Genomic DNA, 25,590 nt, shown 5'->3' with positions numbered 1-25,590 from the left:
AACTGCGCCAGCGTGCTTTTAAACTTCCAAATGCACATTCTACCACCATTCTGCACTTGCTCAGCCTGTAGTTGAACAGCTCCTTAATACTGTCCAGGGTGCCCGTGTATGGCTTCATGAGCCACGGCATTAAGGGGTAGGCTGGGTCCCCCAGGATAACTATAGGCATTTCAACATCCCCAACGGTTATTTTCTGGCTGGGAAGTAAGTCCCTTCCTGCAACTGTTCAAACAGACCAGAGTTCCTGAAGATGTAACCATAATGTACCTTTCCTGGCCATCCTACGTTGATGTCAGTGAAAAGTCCTTTGTGATCCACCAGTGCTTGCAGAACCACTGAAAAGTACCCCTTGCGGTTTATGTACTGGATGCCAAGGTGGTCCGGTCCCAAGATAGGGATAAGCGTTCCGTCTATCGCCCCACGACAGTTAGGGAATCCGACTGCAGCAAAGCCATCCACTATGACCTGCACATTTCCCAGAGTCACTACCCTTGATAGCAACAGCTCAGTGATTGCGATGGCTACTTGGATCACAGTAGCCCTCACAGTAGATTTGCCCACTCCAAACTGATTCCCAACTGACCGGTAGCTGTCTGGCGTTGCAAGGTTCCAGAGGGCTATCACCACTCGCTTCTGAACTGTGAGGGCTGCTCTCATCTTGGTATTCTTGCGCTTCAGGGCAGGGGAAAGCAAGTCACAAAGTTCCATGAAAGTACCCTTAAACATGCGAAAGTTGCGCAGCCACTGGGAATCATCCCAGACCTGCAACACTATGCAGTCCCAGCAGTCTGTGCTTGTTTCCCGGGCCCAGAATTGGCACTCCACGGTATAAGCCTGCCCCATTGCCACCAGGATGTCCAAATTGCCAGGGCCTGTGCTTTGAGAGAAGTCTGTGTCTATATCCTCATCACTCTCGTCACCGCACTGCCGTCGCCTCCTCGCCTGCTTTTGGAGGTTCTGGTTCTGCACATACTGCAGGATAATGCGCAAGGTGTTTACAATGTTCATAACTGCTGCGGTGATCTGAACGGGCTCCATGCTTGCCGTGGCATGGCGTCTGCAGGAGAGCAGAGTTGCAGCGGAAGCGGTGGCTAAAGACGGATGCCACGAGTATAGATATTTATAGAGAACGACGAGAGGGCCTGCGAGGTGGATTCATGAGAGCAGAGTTGCAGCGGAAGCGGTGGAGGATGACGGTTAGCACCACGCACATTTCCCGAGGAAGAACACATGTACCCGGGAGCCCATGACAGACAACATGGAGAAATTTGCTATTGAGACAATAGCAGCAGAGCAGAGTTGCAGCGGAAGCGGTGTATGACGATGGTTAGCAGTCCTACTACACTGTCTGCTGCCAGCAGCACCCAGGACACAACAGTGATGGTGTCGGTGAGCTGAGCGGGCTGCACGCTTGCCATGGTATGGCATCTGTGCAGAAAAAAGGCGTGAAACAATTGTCTGCCATTGCTTTCACGGAGGGAGGGACAACTGAAGCCATACCCAAAACCACCCTCAACAATGTTTTTGCCCCATCAGGCATTGGGAGCTTAACCCAGAATTCCAATGGGCAGCCAAGACTGTGGGAACTGTGGGATAGTTACCCACAGTGCACCACTCTAAGTCTATGCTAGCCATGATAGTGAGGACGTACTCCGCTGACTTAATGCGCTTAGTGTGGACATACGCAATCAACTGTATAAAATCAATTTCTAAAAATCAACTTCTATAACATCGACCTAATTTCATAGTGTAGACATATCCTTATGTGACAAACGTAACTTTCTCACCCACAAAAATGTTAAGGTATAGCAATGGTTCTCAAACTTTTGTATTGGTGACCCCTTTCACACAGCAAACCTATGAGTGCGACCCCGCTTATAAATTAGGAACACTTGAAATATTTAACACTATTATAAATGCTGGAAGTGAAGCAGGGTTTGGGGGTGGAGGCTGACAGCTTGCATCTCTCCACGTAATAACCTTGTCTGCCCCTTTCATTCATGGCCTCTAACACCAGTGAGTTTGGCGTAGGGCAGAGGTGGGCAAACTACGGCCCACGGGCCACATCCGACCCGTGGGACTGTCCTGCCCAGCCCCTGAGCTCCTGGCTGGGGAGGCCAGCCCCCGGCCCCTCCCCCGCAGCCTCCACACGACACCAGCGGCGTGGCTGGCTCCGGCCGGGTGGTAGGGCTTTGCTGCTCTGAGCAGCATGGTAAGGGGGGGGTTGGATAAGGGGCAAAGGGTCCTGAGGGGCAGTCAGGGGCGGAGGTTCTGGGGTGGGGCAGTCGGGGGACAAGGAACAGAGAGCGTTGAATAGACGTGGGAGTCCCGGGGGGCTGTCAGGGGCCAGGGATGTGGATAGGGGTTGGGGCAGTTAGGGAACAGGGAGAAGGGGTTGTGAAAATAAAAATTCCATTCTCTTGGAAGGGACAGAATTTTTTTTAATCTGCTCTTTTGCAAGTGGGCAGAATTGTTGCTGGGCTCTGCCAGAGAGTCTTGGCTGGGTTCACGAGACCCTCATTTATTGGGGGAGCAATCTTGCAAGAGGTTGAAGTTTGGAGGATGTCCAACAACTTATGATGTGGAACTCTGCAACTTCTTCCAGCGGTATACCCAGTGAGTCTGCAATCCTCTTAAACAGTTCTTGGAACTGTTTAAAGTCATCCCCGTCGTGGGTGGTGGGGGCATGATAGTTTCATCTGGAAAGGAGGATGAAAAACTGGCAGCCGCAGTGACTTCCTGGTCCGAAGTCTTCTCCAGTTTCTCGATTGCCTCTTCCAGGGATTCAGAGGGTCAAGGTACTGAAGGTGATGGAGAATGCCTTGACTTCTCCCTGTGTGGACTGGGAGGCTTAGGGTAGTGTTGGCGGTACGCTGCCCATGGGTCCCAGTAGGGATACTGTGGTGGGAATGACATTGGTGGCAGCATCCAGGGGTGTCTGTACCATCCTTGAGTTTCAGGTCTTCGGTGGTACTGATGTTGTTCCAGTGGACCCGGTCTGGTGTGTGTCTGTATAGGTGAAGAGCAATGGGAGGAGCAGATTTTCCCTTCCTCATTATCATCCTCATCACTGGATAAAGGAGGAGCTGATCAGGTTCGCATAGTGAGTTGGCATGGTACCAAGCGTGCTGGAATAATGTTGGTACTGAGGAGTGGAGATTCCGGTGTTGACGAGACTAAAAGGTCTTTATGTTGGAGAAACTGCTGTGGTACGGAGAGCATCAGTTCTGAGCAGGGTGCTGTTGGTGGTATTGATGCCTTTACTGCGGCCGTCAGTGCTGAGGGTTGTGCACTGTGGATGACGCCATAGACTGTAGCGCTGCCAAGCTGCTCAGTGCTGCTGCCGCTGCATGTTTGAGCGGCTCTGGTGGTACCAAGGCAGGGACTGTAGGTTTTCCTTTTGTGCCTTTGACTGAATCCAACTGCTTAGGGTCTTTGGCTTGCACAGTACGGGATGGTTCCACTGCCTCAGAGGTAGGTGGTCTTGGTGCAGTCAGTACCAAAGGGGTCTGACAGGTCAGGGAACTACTGGTCCTATAAGGTAACCATCCTGTCTTCTTCAAATCTGTGTCCATATGATCCCACTCTAGGTAACTGATAAGCACTATCTCATCTAGAAGGTGGGATTGAGAAGTCCTGGCAACCGCTAAATAAAGTGACTGTAACACTGTTCTATCAAATTTGGTATAGCTGATGTAGACTGACCAATTACTGAGGAAAGTGATGGTCTCTTCTGAGATAATCTTGGCTTCTTGTTGGGTGAGTACACAGAAGACTGTTGCCAAAGGTAGGTGGGCATCCTCTGTCTGGACTGTCTTTGGTATCTAAAGAGCTTGAGGTTTAGCGCTGAAGTGTAGAGGCAAACAGGTCATCACCCTCCCTAATTTGAACAGAGAAACATGATCTTACATCTAGGATGAAGGAACATCATATCTGCAGAGTGGGGGAGTGCATCCTGGAGAGAAGAGACTCTCTCCTAAAAAAAATTAAGGCACTGTAGTGGACAGATAACACAAAATGAGCTCCCAGTGTGACAATATGGCAAAAAAGGGCTAATGTGAACTTTGGATGTATAAATAGAAGAGCAGTGAGGTGATTTTACCTAGGTATACGGCATTGGAGAGACTGATACTGGAATACTGCATCCAGTTCTGGTGGCCTCATTTTAAAAATGATGCTGAAAAGTTTGACAAGGTGCGGAAAAGAGCCAGAAATTTCTCCCAGAGGCAGTGCTGATCTTTGCACCGATTTTTGTATTGTGAGTTTGGAGATGCGTATCAGGGCCAAGTGTAGTGTAGTCAGTGCTGAGCATCACTTGCCCTGATTGAATGAACAAGCTTAGCACTCTGCTGCTGAGAGGAGGGCAAGGGTTTGAGTCTCTCCTTGTGGGATGAGGGGGATCAGTACAGGCAGCAGTGTCTATCCAGGTGTTCAGATCTCACTTGCCTTGGTGAGGACGCAGTACTGATTCTCAGTGCTGGGGTAGGAAGTTGGCACCAAGATAGTCTTCGCTGGTTCCTGATCTTTGCCTGATGTGCTGTGGATTTTTGCCAGTAGTGAACTTGGATGTTGCGTGCCAGATTGCAGGAGCATTGGCTGACTGGAACTTAGAGACCAGATCAATCTGGGATGTCAAACTTCGCTCTTCGGGCTCTTAAGTCCCTCTCATTGATTGTTTGAGTTAATATAAATTCTTCTGAGAGTCTCTGGACTTAGTTGTTGAGATGGAAAAGGAACGTCATACCGAGCAGCAGTCTAACACATGGTTCTCCCTGAGATGATAAACACAGCAGCTGCGGCCATCTATGCGTGAAATGAGTGTCTCAGAACTGCCACAGTTTGAAGCATGTGGGTTTTGAATCTGCCAGTTTAGGTCTGGATACCAGATAAAAATAAGAGAGGAAAAAATTTAAATTAAAATTTTTTTTTTTTTGGCAGGGTGGTGTGCTTTGTTAATACAGAAAAATTTTAAAAGGAGGAATTTGAAGAGAATTAATTAATTTACAAGAGAAAATTCTGCTAAAAGGAAGGGGGTGGACACCACTTGTTTTGTCTCACTGCCATGGGCAGTAAGAGGAACTGAGAGTTGCAGCCACTTTTAGGCTGAAGGCACACACTAAGGCATGCACAGCACACCTGTGGCCCAATGAACACCACTAGCTAAAGAGTCTACTCACACACGAGGCCCAGGTGGGCACCTAGACTGAGTCTGACATGAACAAATACTGGAAGAAATGTAACCTACTGTAGGACAGCAACTGTACATGAACAGCTCAATTCAACTGTTAAACTGCCAAACTTGCACGCTCAGACATTGTCTCTCTGCCATTGCATTATGCCCGCCTCGCCCGCCCCTCCCCTCCCCCCCCCCCCACACACACTGTGCTAGCTCTTTTCATAGTCAAAGCATTTGTACTGAAAATGCCAGGCTTAAAAAACAAAAATTACCAGGTACTGGCTCAAAGACTAAAAACTACATTGTGCTTTTACAATCTGACCTGTGTGAAGGGCAGTGTACAGCTACATATCTCCAGCAGCAGTGGAGGGAAGGAATCATGCCTCCAAGCGGGGAGTTATCAGCTAGTGGCCCATGACAATAGCACACCAAAATGCTTTGTACCATATTTCTCTTTTTGAACGTATCCTCATAATTACCCCTCCCTCTTACCCAGCCCTTGAACTCTCACCCATGCACACACATGTAGGTGTAGACATATTATATTCTTGAGAGCCAGAGGATCAAATCTACTAAACGATGACCTGTAAGAAAGATGCCCCCCTCACCTGCACATACTATTCAGAGGCAATGCCAGGTCAGAAGCCAACCCCTAGAAACACCACATGAGGGAAGAAGATGGTGCTGAGATTCCTACCACAATGTGTTATCCCTAGACCCTATTTGGGGGATCCAGATTTCAAATTTGGCCTCTAGCTGGTAGGTATCTGAAAAGGTTGAGGACCCATTCTCTTGCTGTTCCCCCTCCCATCCCAGAGCTTCCTCGAGCTTTTGGGTTGCTGATGAGAGGACGGGTTGTGTAGAATTTCTCTACTACTATACTCCTGCCTTGGCCTCCACTTTTGAGTTCACCTCCCTTGTCAATAGTTCCAGTACTACCCCTGCTCAAAGCAGAAAACATCTGGATGCCAATAAGACAAGCTGGCATTATAAATCATTAATCATTTCATACAGATTTTGATTCAGCATCAGTGGGAAATGTGTGTGGCATGCCTGATTAGATCAGAAGGACTAACTGTTGAATGCCTTGAAATTCTTTATACAATATATTGGGTTCTCATGCCAGCCTCCGTCTTCAGCAGGCCTGATACACAATACCGTCCTGACATCGGAAAAGACTCTGCAACATCTCTACGCCTCAGACTTCAAGGAAGTGTGTGCAATGAAGAACAAACCAAGAAACTTCTGAAAATGAACTCCCTGTACCTCATCTTTTTGTGCCAAAGACTGTTAAATCATTAAGACACAGTAAGACAAGGAAAGGGCAGTTTCACCTTTAACTCTGAACCCACCCAGCTGTATTGCAAACCGCATACATCGACTGAAAATAGTCAGCAGATACAAAGATTCAGTTCAGAATTACACAAATAGGTTTACGGACAAATTCTATAGGTGGATCTGCAGCATCATGGCCTACTGTGTGTATACAGATTTATTCATGACTTAGGAAAAATGAAAATCCAAATAATCATTTGCCCCGCATCTTGTGTACTTGCTTACACCCACACAGACAGGAAAGGCAGCATGCTGCAGTGATGTAAATGACCATACAACAATGAACTGGGACCTGGATTTTTAGGGGAACTGGGCAGTTCAAAGAATTGGGTTTAAGAATCTCCCACTTACAGGTGGTTGGTTTGAATTGAAAGCTACCACTTAGCGGAAGGTTGGTAACTTCTCTGAAAGGAGACTGGTGGGTTCAGTCCAGATCCCCGTGGACAAGTCTTTATAAGATTACCAACAAGGGTGCCAAATGTTATGGCGGTGGGTTGTCTCAGCAGAAAAACCAAGAAAAAACAAAAAGAAAAGGAGTACTTGTGGCACCTTAGAGACTAACCAATTTATCTGAGCATAAGCTTTCATGAGCTACAGCTCACTTCATTGGATTCATACGATGAAGTGAGCTGTACCTCGCGAAAGCTTATGCTCAAATAAATTGGTTAGTCTCTAAGGTGCCACAAGTACTCCTTTTCTTTTTGCGAATACAGACTAACACGGCTGTTACTCTGAAACAAGAAAAAACAATGGTCACTCTCAGTTTAGGCACATAGGCAAAGTAATGTGAAGGAAACTTGCACTGCTGCTGCTCATACTGTACCTGCTCTGTGAATAAATAGGAGGCTCAGTCTCCAGGTATCTTAGTCTAGCACCTCTCACCAGCACTAAATCACCCAGTTTTTTTTAAAAATTAGATCTCAAGCACCTCTGGAGTTCTTTCGTGTGATGCAGACATATATGCTAACCACAGAATGAATTAGGCCAATATGCTGCTGTGCACGCACAAAGATTAAAAACACACCCAAAACAACTCCACCACATAAAAGCTGAATGTATACTGTGAACCAGCAGCCCATAAAATGTCACTGATGTAGAGGACTAGACATCCATAAACATTTTACACTAGAACACATGGGGGGGAGGGGAAAAGCAAGAGGATTATAACTGTACCTGGTAGAGTTTTATTACGTGCGGGTGGTCAAGCATTTTCATTATCTGCACTTCTCGATAGATCTTTTCCAGGTTCACTGCATCCAGCTGAGATTTGTCAATTATTTTTATTGCCACCTGTAGCAAAAGAACAAAAAAAAATTTCTCTCTTTAAATCAATTTTCCAGTCTTGTCTACCCCTGCTTGTTAACAGGACCCCAAATTCCTATGACTCTGGGTCATTTTTTTATTTAAAAAATATACCTGCTATATCTTAGAATTTGATAATTCACTTATAAAAACTAAGGCACATAAGATATCATGCTGTTGATCTAGGAACTCAACTGCTGACCAAAATCTCTTTAACATTGTCGATGGGTGCAGACAGTACCAGCAGGGGCTTAGACAGAGGAGCAGAGACCTCAAGTGCTGCTTAGTTTGTGCATGTGAGCAAGTGGACTGAAGTAATAAATGGAGAAACCGCAGCCTGATGCCTGGGAACCAGAAGCAGTATTGAGGGATCAAACAGCTTGACAGACTTCTTGCAGCAGCACCATGTCACTATCTGGCACAATGCAATAAGTTCTCAAACAAAAACTAGTCAGTATTTTTTCATTTGCAAAATACATCAGTAAAACCTTCAATTACAGCTTGCTTTGCTACCCCAGAGCCTGATCCTGCAAACACTTATGCACATGCTTAATTCCATGCACATAAGTAGTTCCAGGCAGCCAGGATTTCACCCACAAATTTTAAATAAAGTTTTGAACTCAAGTTCTTGACTTAGCACTTGCAATCAAAACATACTTAGCTAATGCAATTCGGATTGTTAAGGACTTTTATTTCACTGCGATTAATGTTCTAGATATAAGGATGTCTGTAATTAACCTGTTGAGAAAGTGTAAAATCTCTGCAGGGAAACTCATGTCAGTTACACAGAGCAAACTGAGTCCATGTTGTTTAGAAGCTAGTTTGGGGTCCTACGGACCTCATTCCCAGTCAATACTGGAGAACTGAGTTACATAGAACTATACTTAAGGGATTCCCAATTTCACCAAAAAAGGAAACAAAACGTTAGGCGCTATAAAGAACACAAGAGAAAATACTGAGAATATTAAAGAGACCAATAGTATGTCTCACCTTGAATATCATGTTAAAAGTGTAAAAATAGGCAACAAAAATCAGAGCCATTGAAAGACTTCCATAGGAAAAGAGAATCAAAAGATCGGGCTCATTTCAATAAGAGAATATAGGAAAGTTTATAAAAGAGTGATTGGTACAGGAAAGGTACATCACTCCTGATATTCAATGTCTTCAACAGGACTGGACCTACAACTATAGATGCATTTCCCAAGAACCAGGACTCTTACCTATCAAGAATGGCTAGCAAGCACAAGAGATACATAGGTCCTCAAAGATATGTAGGCACCTAACTTGCATTTATTTCAATACACAGGAGGTGGACCTTATTACCTGAATAAGAATGATCAAGGGCACCACTGTATTAAGAACTAACTCACTTGGCTTTCCTCTCAATAAACCTCTTCATATACAGATACCTGCCCACCCCACCCCTTAATACACAAAACATAAATAATTATATAATACTTAGTCCTGCCATGAATGCAGAGGACTGGACTAGATGACCTCTACAGGTCCCTTCCAGTCCTATCATTCTATGAATGAATAAAGGAATTTATCCTACTGAGTGGGAAGGGGGAGAGAAAGAGAGAGATAAGTACATTTAAAATCTTGGAATGTGATGGGGGTCACATAAGTACCCACATAAAAAGCAACAGGGTAAAACAGGAGCACCTGAATTCTATTTCTCATAGTACAAGTACAACATCCAATTAAATTGATAAATTTAACAAACAGAGTAATAATTTGAGCCCAAGACCTTAGTATAATTTTAAAAAGAGCATTTACATGAATGATGAGGACATCAATAGTTGCTAGATAGGATAAAAGATATACTGGGAATATAAACACATGTTCTAACATGTGGTACTAACTAGCCACCATTGGAGACATGATACTCCCTGAATCCCTCCTGTTATCTCCACATCAAATTCAAGTTCATCTCACCTTGATAGCCTTTTACAACTCTATCCTGCTCTAGTATCTGCACTTGTATCTTGCTGCATTACCTCACAAACAAAGCCAGCCTTGACTGCCTGTTTGTCCACTTCTTCCACGTTAATCTTCATGCATGGAACACTCATCCTGAACTATTCCATAATGCCTCTAACATGCTCCTTCACATCCCTCCTCAAGACCCATTTCTACTGTGATGTCTATGGAAAACAATCACAAGGGCGGTCTTTTTGATTTGTTCGTAAAGCGCCTAGCACTAGGGGATCCCGGTCCATGACTGGGGCTCCTACATGCTACCGTAGTACAAATAATAAATACTGCTACCACCACCACCACCAGACAATGGCTAGGAAGATGGCTAGTGGGGAATCTCTACTTGACTGATTTGTAACTCAGAATTAAAAACAACCCTAAAGGATGCAGAACTATCTAAATAAGAACATAACTAGTCTATGTAACCACGTTTCTATTTACCTTCATTCTCCTCTTACCACTCCTTCTGATGACTTATTACACCCATTTGTTGCAACTTGTCTTAAATTAGGCACTAATTTAATCTCCTTGCCTTCAAGCATAAAGTAGATAGATGAAAGGAATATGTATGCATTTCACTTGATTAGAACTACCCAAATACCCAAAGTTAACCACCCATGTAAGTCTTTGCCAGATCAGGGCCTAAGTTACTGTCTGTTTTACTTCTTGTTCATACACTCTGTAGTTCACTTCCTGGTCACATATAAAAGCAGAGTGGTAAGCAAATGCCTTTTTTTGGTGTGAACATATAAAAGGTATGAATAAACTAAGATGTAAACAAGAATTCAGTCTGTTAAAAAAAATTAAGACTCCTCCCTCCCCAATTTCTGTTTACTGCTAATAAAACTGATTTGTGAACAAGTTTACGGAGGCATAATTTCATCAACCTATAAAACAAGTTTCCTAAAAAATTATAATAACCAAAAACAGACACTAAAAATAGAAACAAAAATCCTTAAATACACCTTAGGAAATATTTGCTTAAACAAGTTATTCCTTGTGTGTCAAATTTCCCCACTTTCTCTCATTTACTTTATAGTAGCTCACTGAAAAAGCAATATCAAGCAGACACTGGAATTGGCCTGTTATATTTTCTTAACTATAAACAGGGCAGGTGTGCTCTGGGTGGTGCCCTATTTCTATCACCACTCAGCTTCCTCCCTCAATAAAAAGAACAGAAACCACTACCTTTAAAAGTTACCCAAAATATAGAGGGTGATCCCTACCCCAAACTGGTACCTCACTTTATCCAGATTCTGTCAGAGTAATGGATCGCCTATTTTAGGTAAGCGAAGAGGATTTATATTCCAGGTTATTAGAGAAGTAGAATCCAAGTGTACTCACTCACCAGACAAGCCTAATTCAAGAAACCAACCACCTTCTCTCAATTGTTTGTATGATCAATTTTTAAGTTTCCCATTACTTACATTAATAGCCTAATCTCTCCAGACCTCCCCTGTACATGGTATCTTACACAGCTTAAGTCTTGCCTCTTACTTCATTTATCCACACTAACCCCTTGCTCTAACTCTGTTCCTTAGTAGATGCACAGACTGCAGAAGCTTTATCCATAGAGGAATTGCTGAGCACTTTCCATTTCCTCTCTGTTCTTTCCTTTCATGATTCTAGCCCGTTTGCTTTTGCCTTACACTTGAACCACTGCACACTTTTTCCTCGTTCTCTCCCTCTACCCCTTTATGAAGCTCCCTTTAATCATAACTAAAATAACTTTCTCTTATTGCTTGCCTGCATCTTGTGTCTGACAAGACTAATGTACAGAGGCTGACAGGAGCTAAGTTGTGTAGGGATTCAAAGAGGAGAGCGCTTATGTCTGATATGAAAGGGGAGGGAAAGCCGGTAAAGGGTGCTGTAGTGGAGCACAGTCAGAGTGATGGAGCACACTAGGTATCCGTGGCAGCATTCTGGACAACCTGAAGGAGGAAGCAGCAAAACTCTGCCTTCCTAGCCTCTTCCTTCATCTTTTTCAGTTCATACAAAATGCTGTCACTCTCTTTAATATACGCTTTTTTATTTTGGATTTCCATTCCTCCCCTTCCCCAGGAAAAAAAAAAAAATGTAGCATTTATATGGCTTGCAATTACAAGTTCCTGCAGTGAAGTGTGTAAGCTCCTTGAATTGAAAAAGTGAACTTAAAGTATACAAGCTTTGCTGTTTTTTCTAACAGAGTTTGGCATTTCCACAATTTGCTCCTGTATTTGAATACAGAATCTCTACAGAGATTATAAAACACCGAAGGAACATAAATATTTCAATGAAGAATGTTTCTGCTTTCAAGTCTATCGATAAAAATTTCCTATGTTGACAACTTTCTCCATGGATGTTAGGCAGTTACTAGCTCCCAAGGTTAGCAAAAGTGCATGCCCAAAACAAAGTTTTTAAAAGATACAATTCAGCTGAGTTGTCTTGCAAACCATAAAGGACCTATTCCTCAGTCAGACCTAGCTAAAGAAAGAAAAAAATAAAACAGATGAGTTGTGAGAGAGTAAAAAGGGTCTTCATTTACCTGTAATCTCAGTTAATCTATACCAGATGCTTCTGTTATTTTTCAAGAGTAAATGTATAATTATAGTTTTACCATCTTTGAGACTCAAGTTATTTCAAAAAGTACTTAAAATTGAAAAGGCGTTTTCCACATTTACTTAGCAAAGTCTCTTCTGGCATTTGAACTAACTAAAGAACAAAAATAATCTCTGGGACCAACCATGGGGAGTTTCATCCCCGAAGGAGACTCTTCAGAAAACTGAGCACATAAAAAGTGAGTGGCAGAATTATGACTCCTGCTGTAACATTTATTACAGTTTAATGTTAAATTAATGTGCTTTCTTTGTGGCTTTCTACCACTTCCTCCTTTTCCAAATGTTCCCCATTGAGAGGACATGCTACAGATGTTTTAAAATCTCCTAATACAACACAACCTGTCTACATTTAGAAGACAGTGAAAAGACTGAAAATAATTCCTTCATTTGAAGGTCAGGAAGCCATAGAGCTCCAAGATATTCAGTCCTCAGGTCAAATGTTTCAGTGCAAATCCCAAGAAAATCTGTTTTAATGGCTTCCAAATAACATTAGCCTTCTCACACTAAAAATCAGTCTCTCAGATTCTAAAGAAAAATGTATTTATATTAGAGACCAGCATGCTACACAATCTCATTAAAGAGAGTAATTGTACTAGAGTTCTACATTTCCCACACTATCAAATAGCTGTTTATTGCAAAAATTCTATTACTATCACTTAACATTATTGCTCTAAGAACCCTGCACTTACAGCTATGTAACTTGCAAATCCTTTGTCACATTTAGTTTTCATGTAGCGTATTCAGGTACAGTAGTGTGTCAAAGAACCTGACAAGCCAACACTTCCTGTGAAGTCTGAAAATGTCTTTATAAAAGCCTTTTCGCATTAAGAGCAAGAATGTTCTTTTAATGTCATCAAGCCTTGAACTTACACAGGTGAACTTGTTTCCATATCTCCATATTTAATCACAAGTGACATGATCCAACCAAGTTCTGAAAAAACCAATGTTGGTCACTTAAAATGTAATACTGTACTTGGTAGCCTTACAACTTTCCTTGGTTAGATTTTCATTTACAAAGGCCTAACTTTGTGTTTAAAAATGCAATTACATTCTTTACAATTAGAATAATGGGCAAGTTACACAGCTGTATTAGGTCAACTGTGGTATAAAGCTGAATGTGCAGTCTGCAAAACAAAAAGAACCTGAATTAGCATCCAAACCCTCCTCCTTCCTGTGGTTTAGTTATTATTACTAACAAAAAAAAGATGAACTTCACTTTTAGTTTTCTTCTTACCACTGGTTTTCCCTAGGGTTTCCCTCCAGGACCTCCTCTACTCTAATGCGCTCTCTTTCCAGAGAATCCCTTAGTATCTTCCTTTCCATTCTAGATGGAGTTAAAAAGCTGCCCCCACAAAATGAGTTAAGCAAACTTCAGCAGCTTTATACAGTGTTCTATCACCTGCTGTGATGGTAGGTCAACAGATGAACTCTGCCATCCTGCTAAAAATCCATGAACACATTCTTGCTTCAGTCAAATGTTTAAAAAAATCAAGATTTTCGGTGTACAGATCACTCAACATGAGAATTGCCACACTGCCTCTTTGATTTAAAATGTAATTATACGAGTGTAAATGTTTTTTATTTAGCTACATGCTAGTTCATTCTTTTGAATTTCTGAAATAATCCCACGTGTGGTACTCTTGCTGACTACGAGTAGCTGTGTATCCGCAATACAAAAAGCATTTATATCAAATAATGTAGACCAATAAATATTAAAGGCTTCTTATTTCTAGCTCATCCAGAGACTTTATAAAAACACTCATGATAATGAACAGAATAAAACGTAATGGGTACTCTCTTGCTATAGTTAAGTGCTAGCAGTTTTTCTGAAACAAAGATGCAGTAAGAGGTGCTGCTAATTACAGAAATATTTTATTGTCTATTCTCTAATAAAGGTTGAGGTTTTATATTAGGATTGACGTAATATATGCATAAATATTTTCTTAATCTGAAACGGAGTAATATAGACATCTGGCTTCTCGGTTTCAAATGTTTAAAGGAAGATTAGATACCTCAGCCTTTTTTGAATCCTGAATTTTTTTGCCCTTTGTTGGATCTGAAGGTTTAGAGAAAAATCACAAAAATACTATGCAACTACACATAAATGTGAAGTTGCACTTAGCACTGAGTTCATTTTTATCAGCAATCTTGTGTCCTGAGTAAAACAAAACATGGGTCAAATCCTATTTAGTTCAAATTGAATGCTGCTTCTGACTGCAGCAAAGATTTCAATTTTACATTTTTGCACCAAAACTGTTGAACTATGAAATCTTTTTCAGTGAAACTGAAAATACAGCTCACTAGCAATCACTAACATCTTCCAGAAATGTCTTTCTGGAATCTTTCCAGTATACCGTGTAAAGGTTTGCTTGGTGCATGACTGAATTCTCATTTCTCTAGCATGGTCAACCTCTGTCTATGGCAACACATGCCACCACCCACAGCACGCACCAAATTAAGGACAATTATTCAAGTCACATGATTCTAGCATACTCCTACAGTTAGGTTGCAAATCACTTTGTATTTGGCACACCTCTCCCCACTAGCACACACAACTTTCATGATTAAGAGTAATAAATGCTTTAGATCAGCTTAAAGGTGACCTGAAAAGGGGGGCGGAGGGGGGGAAATGGTCTACCCCCCCACCCCCCAACACACACACTTTTAAGATGCATAAAACCTTAAAACCTATTTGAAATCTTCCCTGTTTTTTTTAAACCTTCAAAATCTCAGGAATATTAAGTCTTTCCTTCTCCCCCCCACCCCTCCCCCTTTTTTTTTTTGGCTAAAGTACTAGAGAATTGGAGTGGGAGCCTTCTCTGCTTCTCTGCCTTCAACTGAAGGGGCAGGGAACTGAAACTGCCAGACTTCTAAATTTAAACAGATATCAAACAAAAAAGTTTGTCTGACTAATAATCCTTACTTTCAATTTTTCCAGCTTAATTTAATTTCTACTTAGTTTTGATGCTACCCTCATAGTCCTCCTGTCATCCAGAAAAAAGAAGACAAAAACTTCTAATGAAAGGGAAATGCTGAATATCCTTCAGACCTATAAGACACAAAGCAAAAAAGGCAGAAATCCAGATTTTCTCTTTTGCAGCTGCCATTTAGGTTGCACAGGTCAACTTAAAACCTTAGGCCCTGTCTAGGTTAGAGACATTTGCACGAGTGCAATTACCCTGATGCAAGCTCCCTATGTAGACACACTGTAATAGCGTAAAACATGGCTTACTCTGACCTGGAATACGTCATCCTGGTGCAAGCCCCACAGAAATAATGGAGTGCTTCTACATCATGGGTTTGCTCCAACATAGCGACATCAGTATTAGCTTCCCTTAAATCCGTTTGTGCTAAACCAATTTGTGGGTCACAACAAGGGGGGAGGGCTGTTGTGTTTTAAACTAGTGCACTTATGAGTATGTATCATGCATACTCATGATGGCTCTAGTTTAAATGGCTCATCTAGTTCAGGATCCGATATGCTGGATCAGCCAACCATTCATCTAGTTCAATATTCTGCCTTCTAAAGAAGCCTCTTTGGAGGAAAATACAACCACATGTAATGGACAATTAGGCAATAACATGCCTGTAGGAGAAGGTTTTCCAAGTTCAAGCAGTTTGTGGCCAACATGTCTCGAACCATGAGGACCGATTAGTAAAAACTGTTTAAGATAGTTCATGGAGCGATAGCTTATATCAATACGTAGATGACTAACCATTTGAGTTTTATGTTTAATGCCCTATATCTTGTAGGAAAGAGTGCCACAGGTTGATGATGTATTTGAATATTTCCTTTATCTGTAAGTTTATTACTTTTATAATTCCACAGGGTGTCCCTCTTATATTATGAGACAGTAAGCAGCAGATTCAGGCTGACGTTCTCTACCATTCATGCTTATACCTCATGTCACTACTTACCTCCTAAAACTAAGCAGTCCTAATCTTTCTGGGCTTCCCTTATGACTCTTCCAATGCTTCTAATTATTTTTGTTGCTGTCTCCTATTTTTCCTATGTCCTCCTGAACATAATTTCTTCTCCTGTGTCCATATTCATGAACATAAACCTAATTCTCTGATCACAGGATATTTCTGTGATACAACAAACGTACTGCGTGCAAGAACCTATCAAAAATACAGCTGCCTCCTCTGAAGCATCTAGTACTGACTGATCTTAAAGGCGCATTACAGGACTATATTAACCATGGTTGAGAATACCTAACAATTCCTACATTTCTATTAACTTTCACATTTCTTCACTTGAGTGCTCAAATGCAACATTAAGGTTGCAGTTATATGATTTCTCACTCAATTTAGAACTAGTTTGCCATACTCCACCTTCTGGGCTATGTTATCTTCTTATGTACACATTCTGTTTCACTCTGATTTCACCTTTAACTATATTAGATTAATTTCATGACAAGAAACTTTAAGATCTGCATCATTTCATTACAATTCCACTACATAACTAAGCAGAGTTGGTGGAACCCACACTGGTCTGATTCTGAACCATTTACAGTAATGGTACTTGGTCAGAACGCAAGTTCTCTTTACCATTAGTGAAAGTTAATAGGGTCCCTCTCCCTTGCAACCCAACTAGCCACTCCTACTGACTGACCCAACAATGAAGTTCTACCTAATCCTATGTTTATAAATTTCTTGTTGTGGAAATAACTGGAAATGCAAAACAAAGTGCACAAGATTCAACCACAAAACTTTGGAAAGGGAAAACCTGCTACAAAAATTATGGGGAAAATATGATATAGGTTTCATTTTAGCTTAATTTTAAAATATACCATGTGAAACAACGGTCATTCATAGTAAGTTCTCCCTGCCATTCACATTCCTGGAATCACTTCCATCTTGGCAGTAGCAATTCACAATGTGAACTATAAAAACAACTTCCAGACTGAGCACAGCATACAAGGCCCTAATCAAGAAGAAAACCTATTCAATCAAATTTAAATTTATTGATACTGACATTTAGTAAAGTTTTTAGAATGTACTTCTATTAATTTCTGCCATTTTTTGAAGCTGACAACTTTTACCAAACAGAATATTGCCAAGCTATTTAAACTCAAAGTGTAGATGATTTTAAATTTTCACAAAGCTCAACAGAGATCTAATTTTTGAATTACAATGAAAAGTTAAGATTGCCACTGCAATGCCATTGAGACACGGTGCCTGAAGACCAGTAAGCAAACATTGCCTGGTGAAAAGAAAAGGAGTACTTGTGGCACCTTAGAGACTAACAAATTTATTTCAGCATAAGCTTTCGTGAGCTACAGCTCACTTCATCAGATGCATTTAGTATTTCCACTGAATGCATCCGATGAAGTGAGCTGTAGCTCACGAAAGCTTATGCTGAAATAAATTTGTTAGTCTCTAAGGTGCCACAAGTACTCCTTTTCTTTTTGCGGATACAGACTAACACTGCTGCGACTCTGAAAATTGCCTGGTGAGTGAAACATTAACACTATAATTGAACACTACTTAAAATTCTAATTTCCAAACTTGGATATTTAATAGTAGCAAGGAAAGGGTTTAAAAATTATTTGAGTACCTTAATATATAATTTGAGAAGTGAGGCCATAACTTGATCAAATTTCCTTTAATACTTTGGATTGTCACAGAATCACAGAAATGTAGGACTGGAAGAGACCTCAAGAGGTCAATAACATTCTTCAAAGTTGTGTGTACAGTGACCACTACGATGTGTCCTGCACTAATGTTAAAAGTAAAACTATAGTTAAGGTTAACAATTATAATTTTGCCTCCTGCCTATTGATACTTGTACCACTTAAGATCACTGTAAGTGAAAGATTACTGGTTTCAATTTCTTTATTTTGTGCTTTTGACTTCATTTTGTTCAGTTTCCCTGTCTGTGTGGATCATTCACATCGCACCACAGAAAAAGGGTGTTTTTAAAATAGGAAATATGATCAGATCATAAAAATTGATAAGTAACTTAAAACCAGGTACACTAACTGAAAGTACTTACGTTTTAAAAGTTATTAAGCGATGATATCCAAAGGTGCTGCTTCCATCAGATATTTAATATTTTAAAAATATGCCTAGCTACATTTTTACCCAAGTACACTATAGTAGTTTAATTATAGATGATGTGTAAAATAATTATCGTTTTCTGAGACTGGTATTTAATTGATAGCTTGGGTAACTTGCATTTCTGAAAAGATGACTATTTTTAATTTAGTACCCAGACAAGCTGATTCAGGGGAATGGGGTATGAGGGAATCCTTCTTCTTCAAACTGAAGTACCAAAGCTGGCCCTACACCTGGAGATATTGAATAGATGACAAACCTGACAGCAGAACACGGAACAATTTAGCTTTTAGGGTTCAAACCTGCAGTGCTTAATCTGTGCCAGGGCTTGCTAGGGCAGAGTCCTGGCACCTCTAGGACCAGCAGTTCATAGCCCCGGCAACTCAGGGCTTGCCGCATGAGTTATGAAAGTAAATAAAAATAAATAAATAAAATCGCTTGAGCCGGGGCACCTAACTGTGGGAGCCCCAGCCCCTCGCTCCTGACAAATCAAGCGCTGCAAACCTGTTCGGCGTTTGGTAATGACCAAGTTATCCTGCCGGCGGTTTCTCGGGAACGGGCTGTCCCTCACAGCAGCTTCACGGCTCGCGCCGGTCTCGTTCTCGGCGCTGTACAGCCCCGGACCCCCAGAGCTCTGTTGGCCCCATTGAAAAAATATTTCCTCGCCTCCTTACTGGCCAGGGCGCGGCCACGACTCACGGAATTCGCCCCCCGCGGCGCTCCCCTCCGGCTCTGCCCCGGGACAGCCCGGCGGGAGCTCCCAGGGCCGGCCGGCCGGCTCCTTCCCCGCAGCGCTCCCGCGCCGCGCTCTGCCGGACCCGGCGGGCGGAGCGGCCGGTGTCCTGAGGCCGGCTCCATCCCCGGCCCCGCCGCAGGGACCAAGGCAGCCGAGGGGAGGCTGCGGGCCGGCCGTGCCTGGGATAACGGCCTTCGGACGGGGGGGCCGCACACCTGGAGCCGCCCCCGGGGCAGCCCCTATGGGGGTCGGAACCAGCCGCCCGCGGGCCGGTAGCCGTGGCGGGGGGGGGAAGGGTCCGGCCCGTCCCCGCCTCCTCACGAGCCGGTCCCCGGTGGGGGGGGGGGGGAGGGGGCGCCGGTTCCCCCCCGCGCGGCCCGGCCGCCTCACCTCGCTGCGCGTGATCCGGTGCCGCCCCAGCTTCACCACGGCGAAGTTGCCCTTCCCCAGCGTGCCCTCGATGTCGTAGAACCCGACGCGGACGGGCCCGGGCCCGCGGGGCAGCAGCGCGGGGGGCCGCCGGGGCTCGGCCATTACCATGCTGGGCTCGGGGGGCGGCGGCGGCGGTAGCGGCGGCGGCTCGGTCTGTCTGGGGCCGTGCGGAGCCCTGCAGCCGCGCCGCGCCGCGCCGCCCCGCCCCCCGCGCGTCACCGCGCGCGTCAGCGAAGGAGGAGTCTCGCCATGGCAACCGTAGCCACCGCCACCGGATGAGCAACGGCCTCCTGGGGCTGTTCCCTGGGGGGCGCCCCCTCCCACCGGCAGCGGGGCTCCCCGCACAGCCGTCCCCGGCAGAGCGCCTCCTCCCCGCCGGGCTGGTGCTGGGAGAGACCGGAGCGGGGAGATTGGGCGAACATTGTGCCCGGGGGGGGGTCCGGCTTTGGGGGGGGCTACCTGCACCGCCCCCCCTCGAAGATGGGGAGAGCGTCCCCCACAGCTTGATTCTTCCCCAGCTTCCCCACCCCCGGGCTGGGGGCAGGGAGACCCCCCCAAGACCGGGTTAGCCTGAGTGCCGCCACCCCCTCTGCTGCTGTGCCCCCCCTTGCACACAGCCCCAGTGCCCCTCACTGCACAGCACGCCCCTGGGCTCCCAGTGCCACCCCCTCACACACACACAGCACTCCCCAGGGCTCCCAGTGCCGTGCCCCCCCCCCGCACAGCACTCCCCAGGGCTCCCAGTGCCGTGCCCCCCCCCCGCACAGCACTCCCCTGGGCTCCCAGTGCCGTGCCCCCCCCCCCCGCACAGCACTCCCCTGGACTCCCAGTGCCGTGCCCCCCCCCCGCACAGCACTCCCCTGGACTCCCAGTGCCGTGCCCCCCCCCCGCACAGCACTCCCCTGGGCTCCCAGTGCCGTGCCCCCCCCCCGCACAGCACTCCCCGGGGCTCCCAGTGCCGTGCCCCCCCCCCGCACAGCACTCCCCGGGGCTCCCAGTGCCGTGCCCCCCCCCCCAACTGCATAGCACTCCCCCAGGCTCCCAGTGCCCTGCCTCCCCCCCGCACAGCACGCCCCTGGGCTCCCAGTGCCACCCCCTCACACACACACAGCACTCCCCCGGGCTCCCAGTGCCACCTCCCCCCCCCACAGCACTCCCCGGGGCTCCCAGTGCCCTGCCTCCCCCCCCGCACAGCACTCCCCTGGGCTCCCAGTGCCACCCCCCCCCGCACAGCACTCCCCTGGGCTCCCAGTGCCACCCCCCCCCGCACAGCACTCCCCGGGGCTCCCAGTGCCCTGCCTCCCCCCCCCGCACAGCACTCCCCGGGGCTCCCAGTGCCCCGCCCTGCCTCCCCCCACACAGCACTCCCTGGGGCTCCCAGTGCCCTGCCTCCCCCCCCACAGCACTCCCCGGGGCTCCCAGTGCCGTGCCCCCCCCCCAACTGCATAGCACTCCCCGGGGCTCCCAGTGCCCTGCCTCTCCCCCCCCCAACTGCATAGCACTCCCCGGGGCTCCCAGTGCCCTGCCTCCCCCCCCCCAACTGCACAGCACTCCCCGGGGCTCCCAGTGCCCTGCCTCCCCCCCCCCGCAACTGCACAGCACTCCCCGGGGCTCCCAGTGCCCTGACTCCCCCCCCCCCAACTGCACAGCACTCCCCTGGGCTCCCAGTGCCCCCCCTCCCACACAGCACTCCCCTGGGCTCCCAAGCCCAGGTGCCCCAGCCCCCTTAGCCATCCCTCCATGCCTGTTGCCCATCTCTGCCCACACAAGGCCACACCAGCTCCTGGGGCTGCCCTGGCCCCTGCACCCCCTTCCTCAGGGCCACAGAACCAGCTGGGCACCTAGTCCTGCCCCGCTCCTAGGGTGCAGCTGCCCAGGGTTCCCACCCTTTGCTCCGCCAGCCCACAGAGCCTATACGTGCCCTAGGACTTGAACACACACCCTGGCCAGTGCTCAAACCCACCCAGGATTTCCCCTAAAGGGGGCCACCTCGCCCCAGGCAGATGGCACCAGGCAGCTCCTAGCAGGCTACAGTTCCATGCAGCAGGACTGCAGCTTCCTGCCCTAGAGAGTCGAACGTTGGCCATGCTTGGCGGACCCTCTGTGAAATATTGCCTAATAGTTGCTCTATTCTATCAGGGAATTTGCCAAATACATTTTATATATTTTTGGTTGCAAAAGAATCGAGCTGCCTTTTTCCTACTTTTATCGATGCTAACCCTTACCATATCTGTCTGAAACAAATTATTCAGCAAGTTAGATAGAAAGCTTCATTTGCACAGCCCATCTTGTGCAGCACAGGGTAACGTCAATTTTGGTTCAAATGCAGAGGCTTTTAAAATAAAACTTCAAAATAACGTTCCTGGAAAAACTGCAGCCAAGAGAACAGGCTTTCTGCAGATGGTTTTGCTACCCATGATTCACTTCTTGTTGTGCTTCAAACAAAGTGATCCAAATACTTTACACAAACACTTTTACAGTGTGCGATCTCAAACAAAATACTCAGGAATAATTCAAAGACAATTTCAGCAACTGTCCAAAAGTATCAAATGTGGAGCACATGTGCCCTCTAGTGGACCATTGTCCTATGTATAACTAGGGTCCTACCAAATTAAAGGTCCATTGTGGTCAATTTCATGGTATTAGGATTTTAAAAATTGTACATTTCACGATTTCAGCTATTTAAATCTGAAATGTCATGGTGGTGTAATTGTAGGGCTCTGACCCAAAAAGGATTTGGGGGGTGGGGGTGTCACAAGGTTATTGTGGGGGGGGCAGTACTGCTACCCTTACTTCTGCGCTGCTGCTGGCGGTGGTGCTACCTTCAGAGGTGGGCAGCTGGAGAGGGGCAGCTGCAGGCCGGGAGCCCAGCTCTGAAAGCAGCACCGCTGCCAGCAGCAGCGCAGAAGTAAGGGTGGCAATGCCACCTTTACTTCTGCACTGGTGCCTGCAGAGCTGGGCCCTCACTCGGCAGCTGCCACTCTCCGGCCACCCAGCTCTGAAGGGAGCAGCACAGAAGTAAGGGTGGCTTGGTATGGTATTGCCACCCTTACTTCTGCACGGCTGCTGGCAGGGCGCTGACTTTAGAGCCGGGCACCCAACCAACAGCTACCACTCTCTGGATGCCCAGCTCCGAAGTCAGGGCAGAAGTAAAGGTCACAATAACGCGACCTCCCCAAAAATAACCTTGTAACCCTCCTGCAACTCCCTTTTGGGTCAGGACCGCAAATTTGAGAAACACTGGTCTCCCTGTGATATCTATATAATATAGGGTAAAAGCACACAAAAGACCAGATTTCAAGGGGGAAGGCCAGATTTAACGGTCCGTGATGTGTTTTACATGGCCATGAATTTGGTAGGGCCCTAATCATAACACCTAGGGTGATCTATTAAATATAAAGTGTCAACGGAGATCTGACAGTTGTCTGTGCAAAAAGATAAAATTAGGTGCAGGTGAAGTCTGGCCAAAGGGATAATGCATTTGGTAGGCTCAGTAGTCCCACACTCATTTAATAGCTATTAACAGATTCAAGCAAGAAGACAATGAAGAAACTAGAAGCACCTATCTGTGAAGATAGAGTCAGAAGACAGGCACCTTTCCTGTACTTTGCAGAGCTGGCTGAATCTCTGTCTGAGGCAGGGCAGGGCAAGAATGTCTTAGGGACCGTCGAACAGACTGCGTCCTGTAAAAGGTGAAAGCTCCATTGCTGTGGTCTTAGCAGGGTAACATTTAGAACTGTTCTATCCCCACATTTCAGGTCTTGACACTGCTGCTCCAATGAAATCTTCACCTTCGCTACTGAACTCCTCTCCTAGAAATCAGACTATGGATGTTTCAAGGACTGATGGGCAGCCTGGGATAGGCTCCCCTAACTGATCAGCCTAGAACATTCACTTATTAGGTCACATGGGAGTGTTTCTGGAAAAGCTCTGGTGAGTACAGTAGTGCACTATATAGCCACAGCAGTGCCATAGAGAGAAAAGTTAGTTCATTGCCACCAGGTTTTGTTGCTGACCTCCTCCAGCAGAAGCAATGCGAAACCACTTGGGAATTCTAAGGTCTGCCCTCGCAGCCTGAAGAAACCAAGTTATTTGTGGTCTCAAATCTGCCAAAAGTTGCAATAGTTTATGGTACACTGAGTCACAGTGGTGAAACAGCAGCAAACTGAAATATTGTTAATATTTAAAATGGAGGATTAAACATGGACCCGCAGTTCTTCTGTTCTAATCCTAGTTCAGCCAATGAGTTATATAGCCTTGGGCAAGTTATATAACCCCTGTCCCTCTTCCCGATCTGCAAGATGGGGACAAGGCACAGTGCCCAGGCAGTGAGGATTTATGGATGGTTAGGTGCTAAATTATCTATAGCCGAATTTGCTGGACAATATGGGATACAAAGCATTGGAACTGTATTTCTAAATTGTTTGGAAGTTATAGTGATAGATATACACTTCAGGGAGAAAGTTCTGTGTGGGGAATTATTCCTAGCAAGAAGGCGACCTATGTGCCCTTCCCAAACTATAACAAAGTACTTGGGCTCCTGCCTCTACCTCAAGCCAAAGAGGAACAGAATTGGCCAGCTGGGTTAGAGGTGTCCACGTGTCTGATGTTCTGACAGTTGAGATGACACACCCTTTTCTTAACTGAATCACACTTTTACACAACTGAAAATGGTGACACCGAAGAACAAAATAGACACATTCTTTGCAATGAAACATGGTTACAAAAAAAGGCTAATGCAGTTTTGGGCTGTTTACAGGGAGAGACCCTGCCACAGGACAGGGAACTAATCATCCTCCACCAGGCCCTGACGCAACCATGTCTGAATCCTGGCATCATTGTATACTCTTCTAGGCACCACATTTCCAGAGAGCATGTCTTCAAAAAAAGGAAGAACTAAATATGTATAACTTGACTAAAGGGAAGGACATAACTCTACAATTAAAGGATGGAAATAACAATGGGGAGGCATTTTTAGTGTGGCACAGCGGTGTATGAGTAGGAGTGAGTGGTTGAAAGTAAAAGATGTTTTCCCCCTAATATTCAGTCTTATCAGAGCAATGTATTAGGCTATGGAACAGTCTCCTCCCAAAAGCAATGGAAGTGCAATTTCATGATGCTTAAAACAAGACTGAAATAAAGCTTTAGAAAATGTGCTGTATGAAACAATCTTGCATTGGCTCCTAGGAGATGGACTGGATGATTTAATGCATCCTTCCCGTCTAGCTTCTATAATCTAATAGTTCTTAACTTGGCTATTCTGTGCACATGAAATGGTTTGGAGCAGATTTTATTTATACGACATTTGTCTACTTTCATTAATCATATGTGTAAAGGTGAGAGGGTTTTTCTGGTTTCATTTTCAGGTTCATAGGTGCCTGCCTTTTCCAAAGGCCCAAAGGTGATCTCAAACTCTCCTGACTGCAAGAAAGCACGTTTTTTCAATAATAAGCTTTTGCCTCTGTCCTACAAGAAGCAGCTATGAGGTGAGTGCATGTATATCACATCTGTTAAAAAGCTTCCTTGATGATGTTTATCTCTGATACAAGCACCTTTCCAGACTCAAAGCAGCCTCAAACTTGAAGGAATAGGGAACACTGGGTATTTCAGCACTTAAACATTTAACTTGTTCACACAACAATGGCATGAAAGACCTCCACAGATAAAGTGCCAGATGGGGTTGACAAATTCAAGGAGACTTGTTCTTGTCAGTACCTGTCATCGCCATATTCAACATTTTGATTTCAGAAAGAACACAGATCAAGTATTATTCAGTCCCATTACAGATGAAGAAGTGAACCTCAAGAGCTTTAATAGGCAAAACTTTTCCAAATTAGTTTACTAAAATTAACCATTTACAACCATATTTCAGCACCTAAATACCTGGCCTGACCTTCAGAGGTGTTGAACATGCATAGCTGACTTTCACTGACTTCAGCGAGAACTGCAGGTGGTCAGCGCCTCTAACAATA

The 25,590-nt window shown here is 45.2% G+C and overlaps 1 protein-coding gene across 1 annotated transcript in view; it reads right to left on the bottom strand.

Annotated features, from left to right (window-relative positions):
• SIK2 (salt inducible kinase 2) overlaps window positions 1-19,729 on the bottom strand; it is a 123,274-nt gene extending 103,545 nt beyond the window's left edge. The window contains exons 1-2 of the mRNA XM_074936916.1: window positions 19,577-19,729; window positions 7,685-7,801 (exon numbers count right to left, since the gene is read on the bottom strand). Coding sequence (XP_074793017.1) covers window positions 7,685-7,801; window positions 19,577-19,726 — 267 coding nt within the window. The 5' untranslated portion in view covers window positions 19,727-19,729. The remainder of the gene's footprint in view (window positions 1-7,684; window positions 7,802-19,576) is intronic.
• Between the last annotated feature and the right edge of the window lie 5,861 nt (window positions 19,730-25,590).

The sequence above is a fragment of the Natator depressus genome, chromosome 22, assembly GCF_965152275.1.
Source record: "Natator depressus isolate rNatDep1 chromosome 22, rNatDep2.hap1, whole genome shotgun sequence".
NCBI classification, from domain to species: Eukaryota; Metazoa; Chordata; order Testudines; family Cheloniidae; genus Natator; species Natator depressus.
The sequence above is the reverse complement of the archived record's forward strand: the minus strand, read 5'-3'. Positions and strand labels throughout refer to the sequence as shown.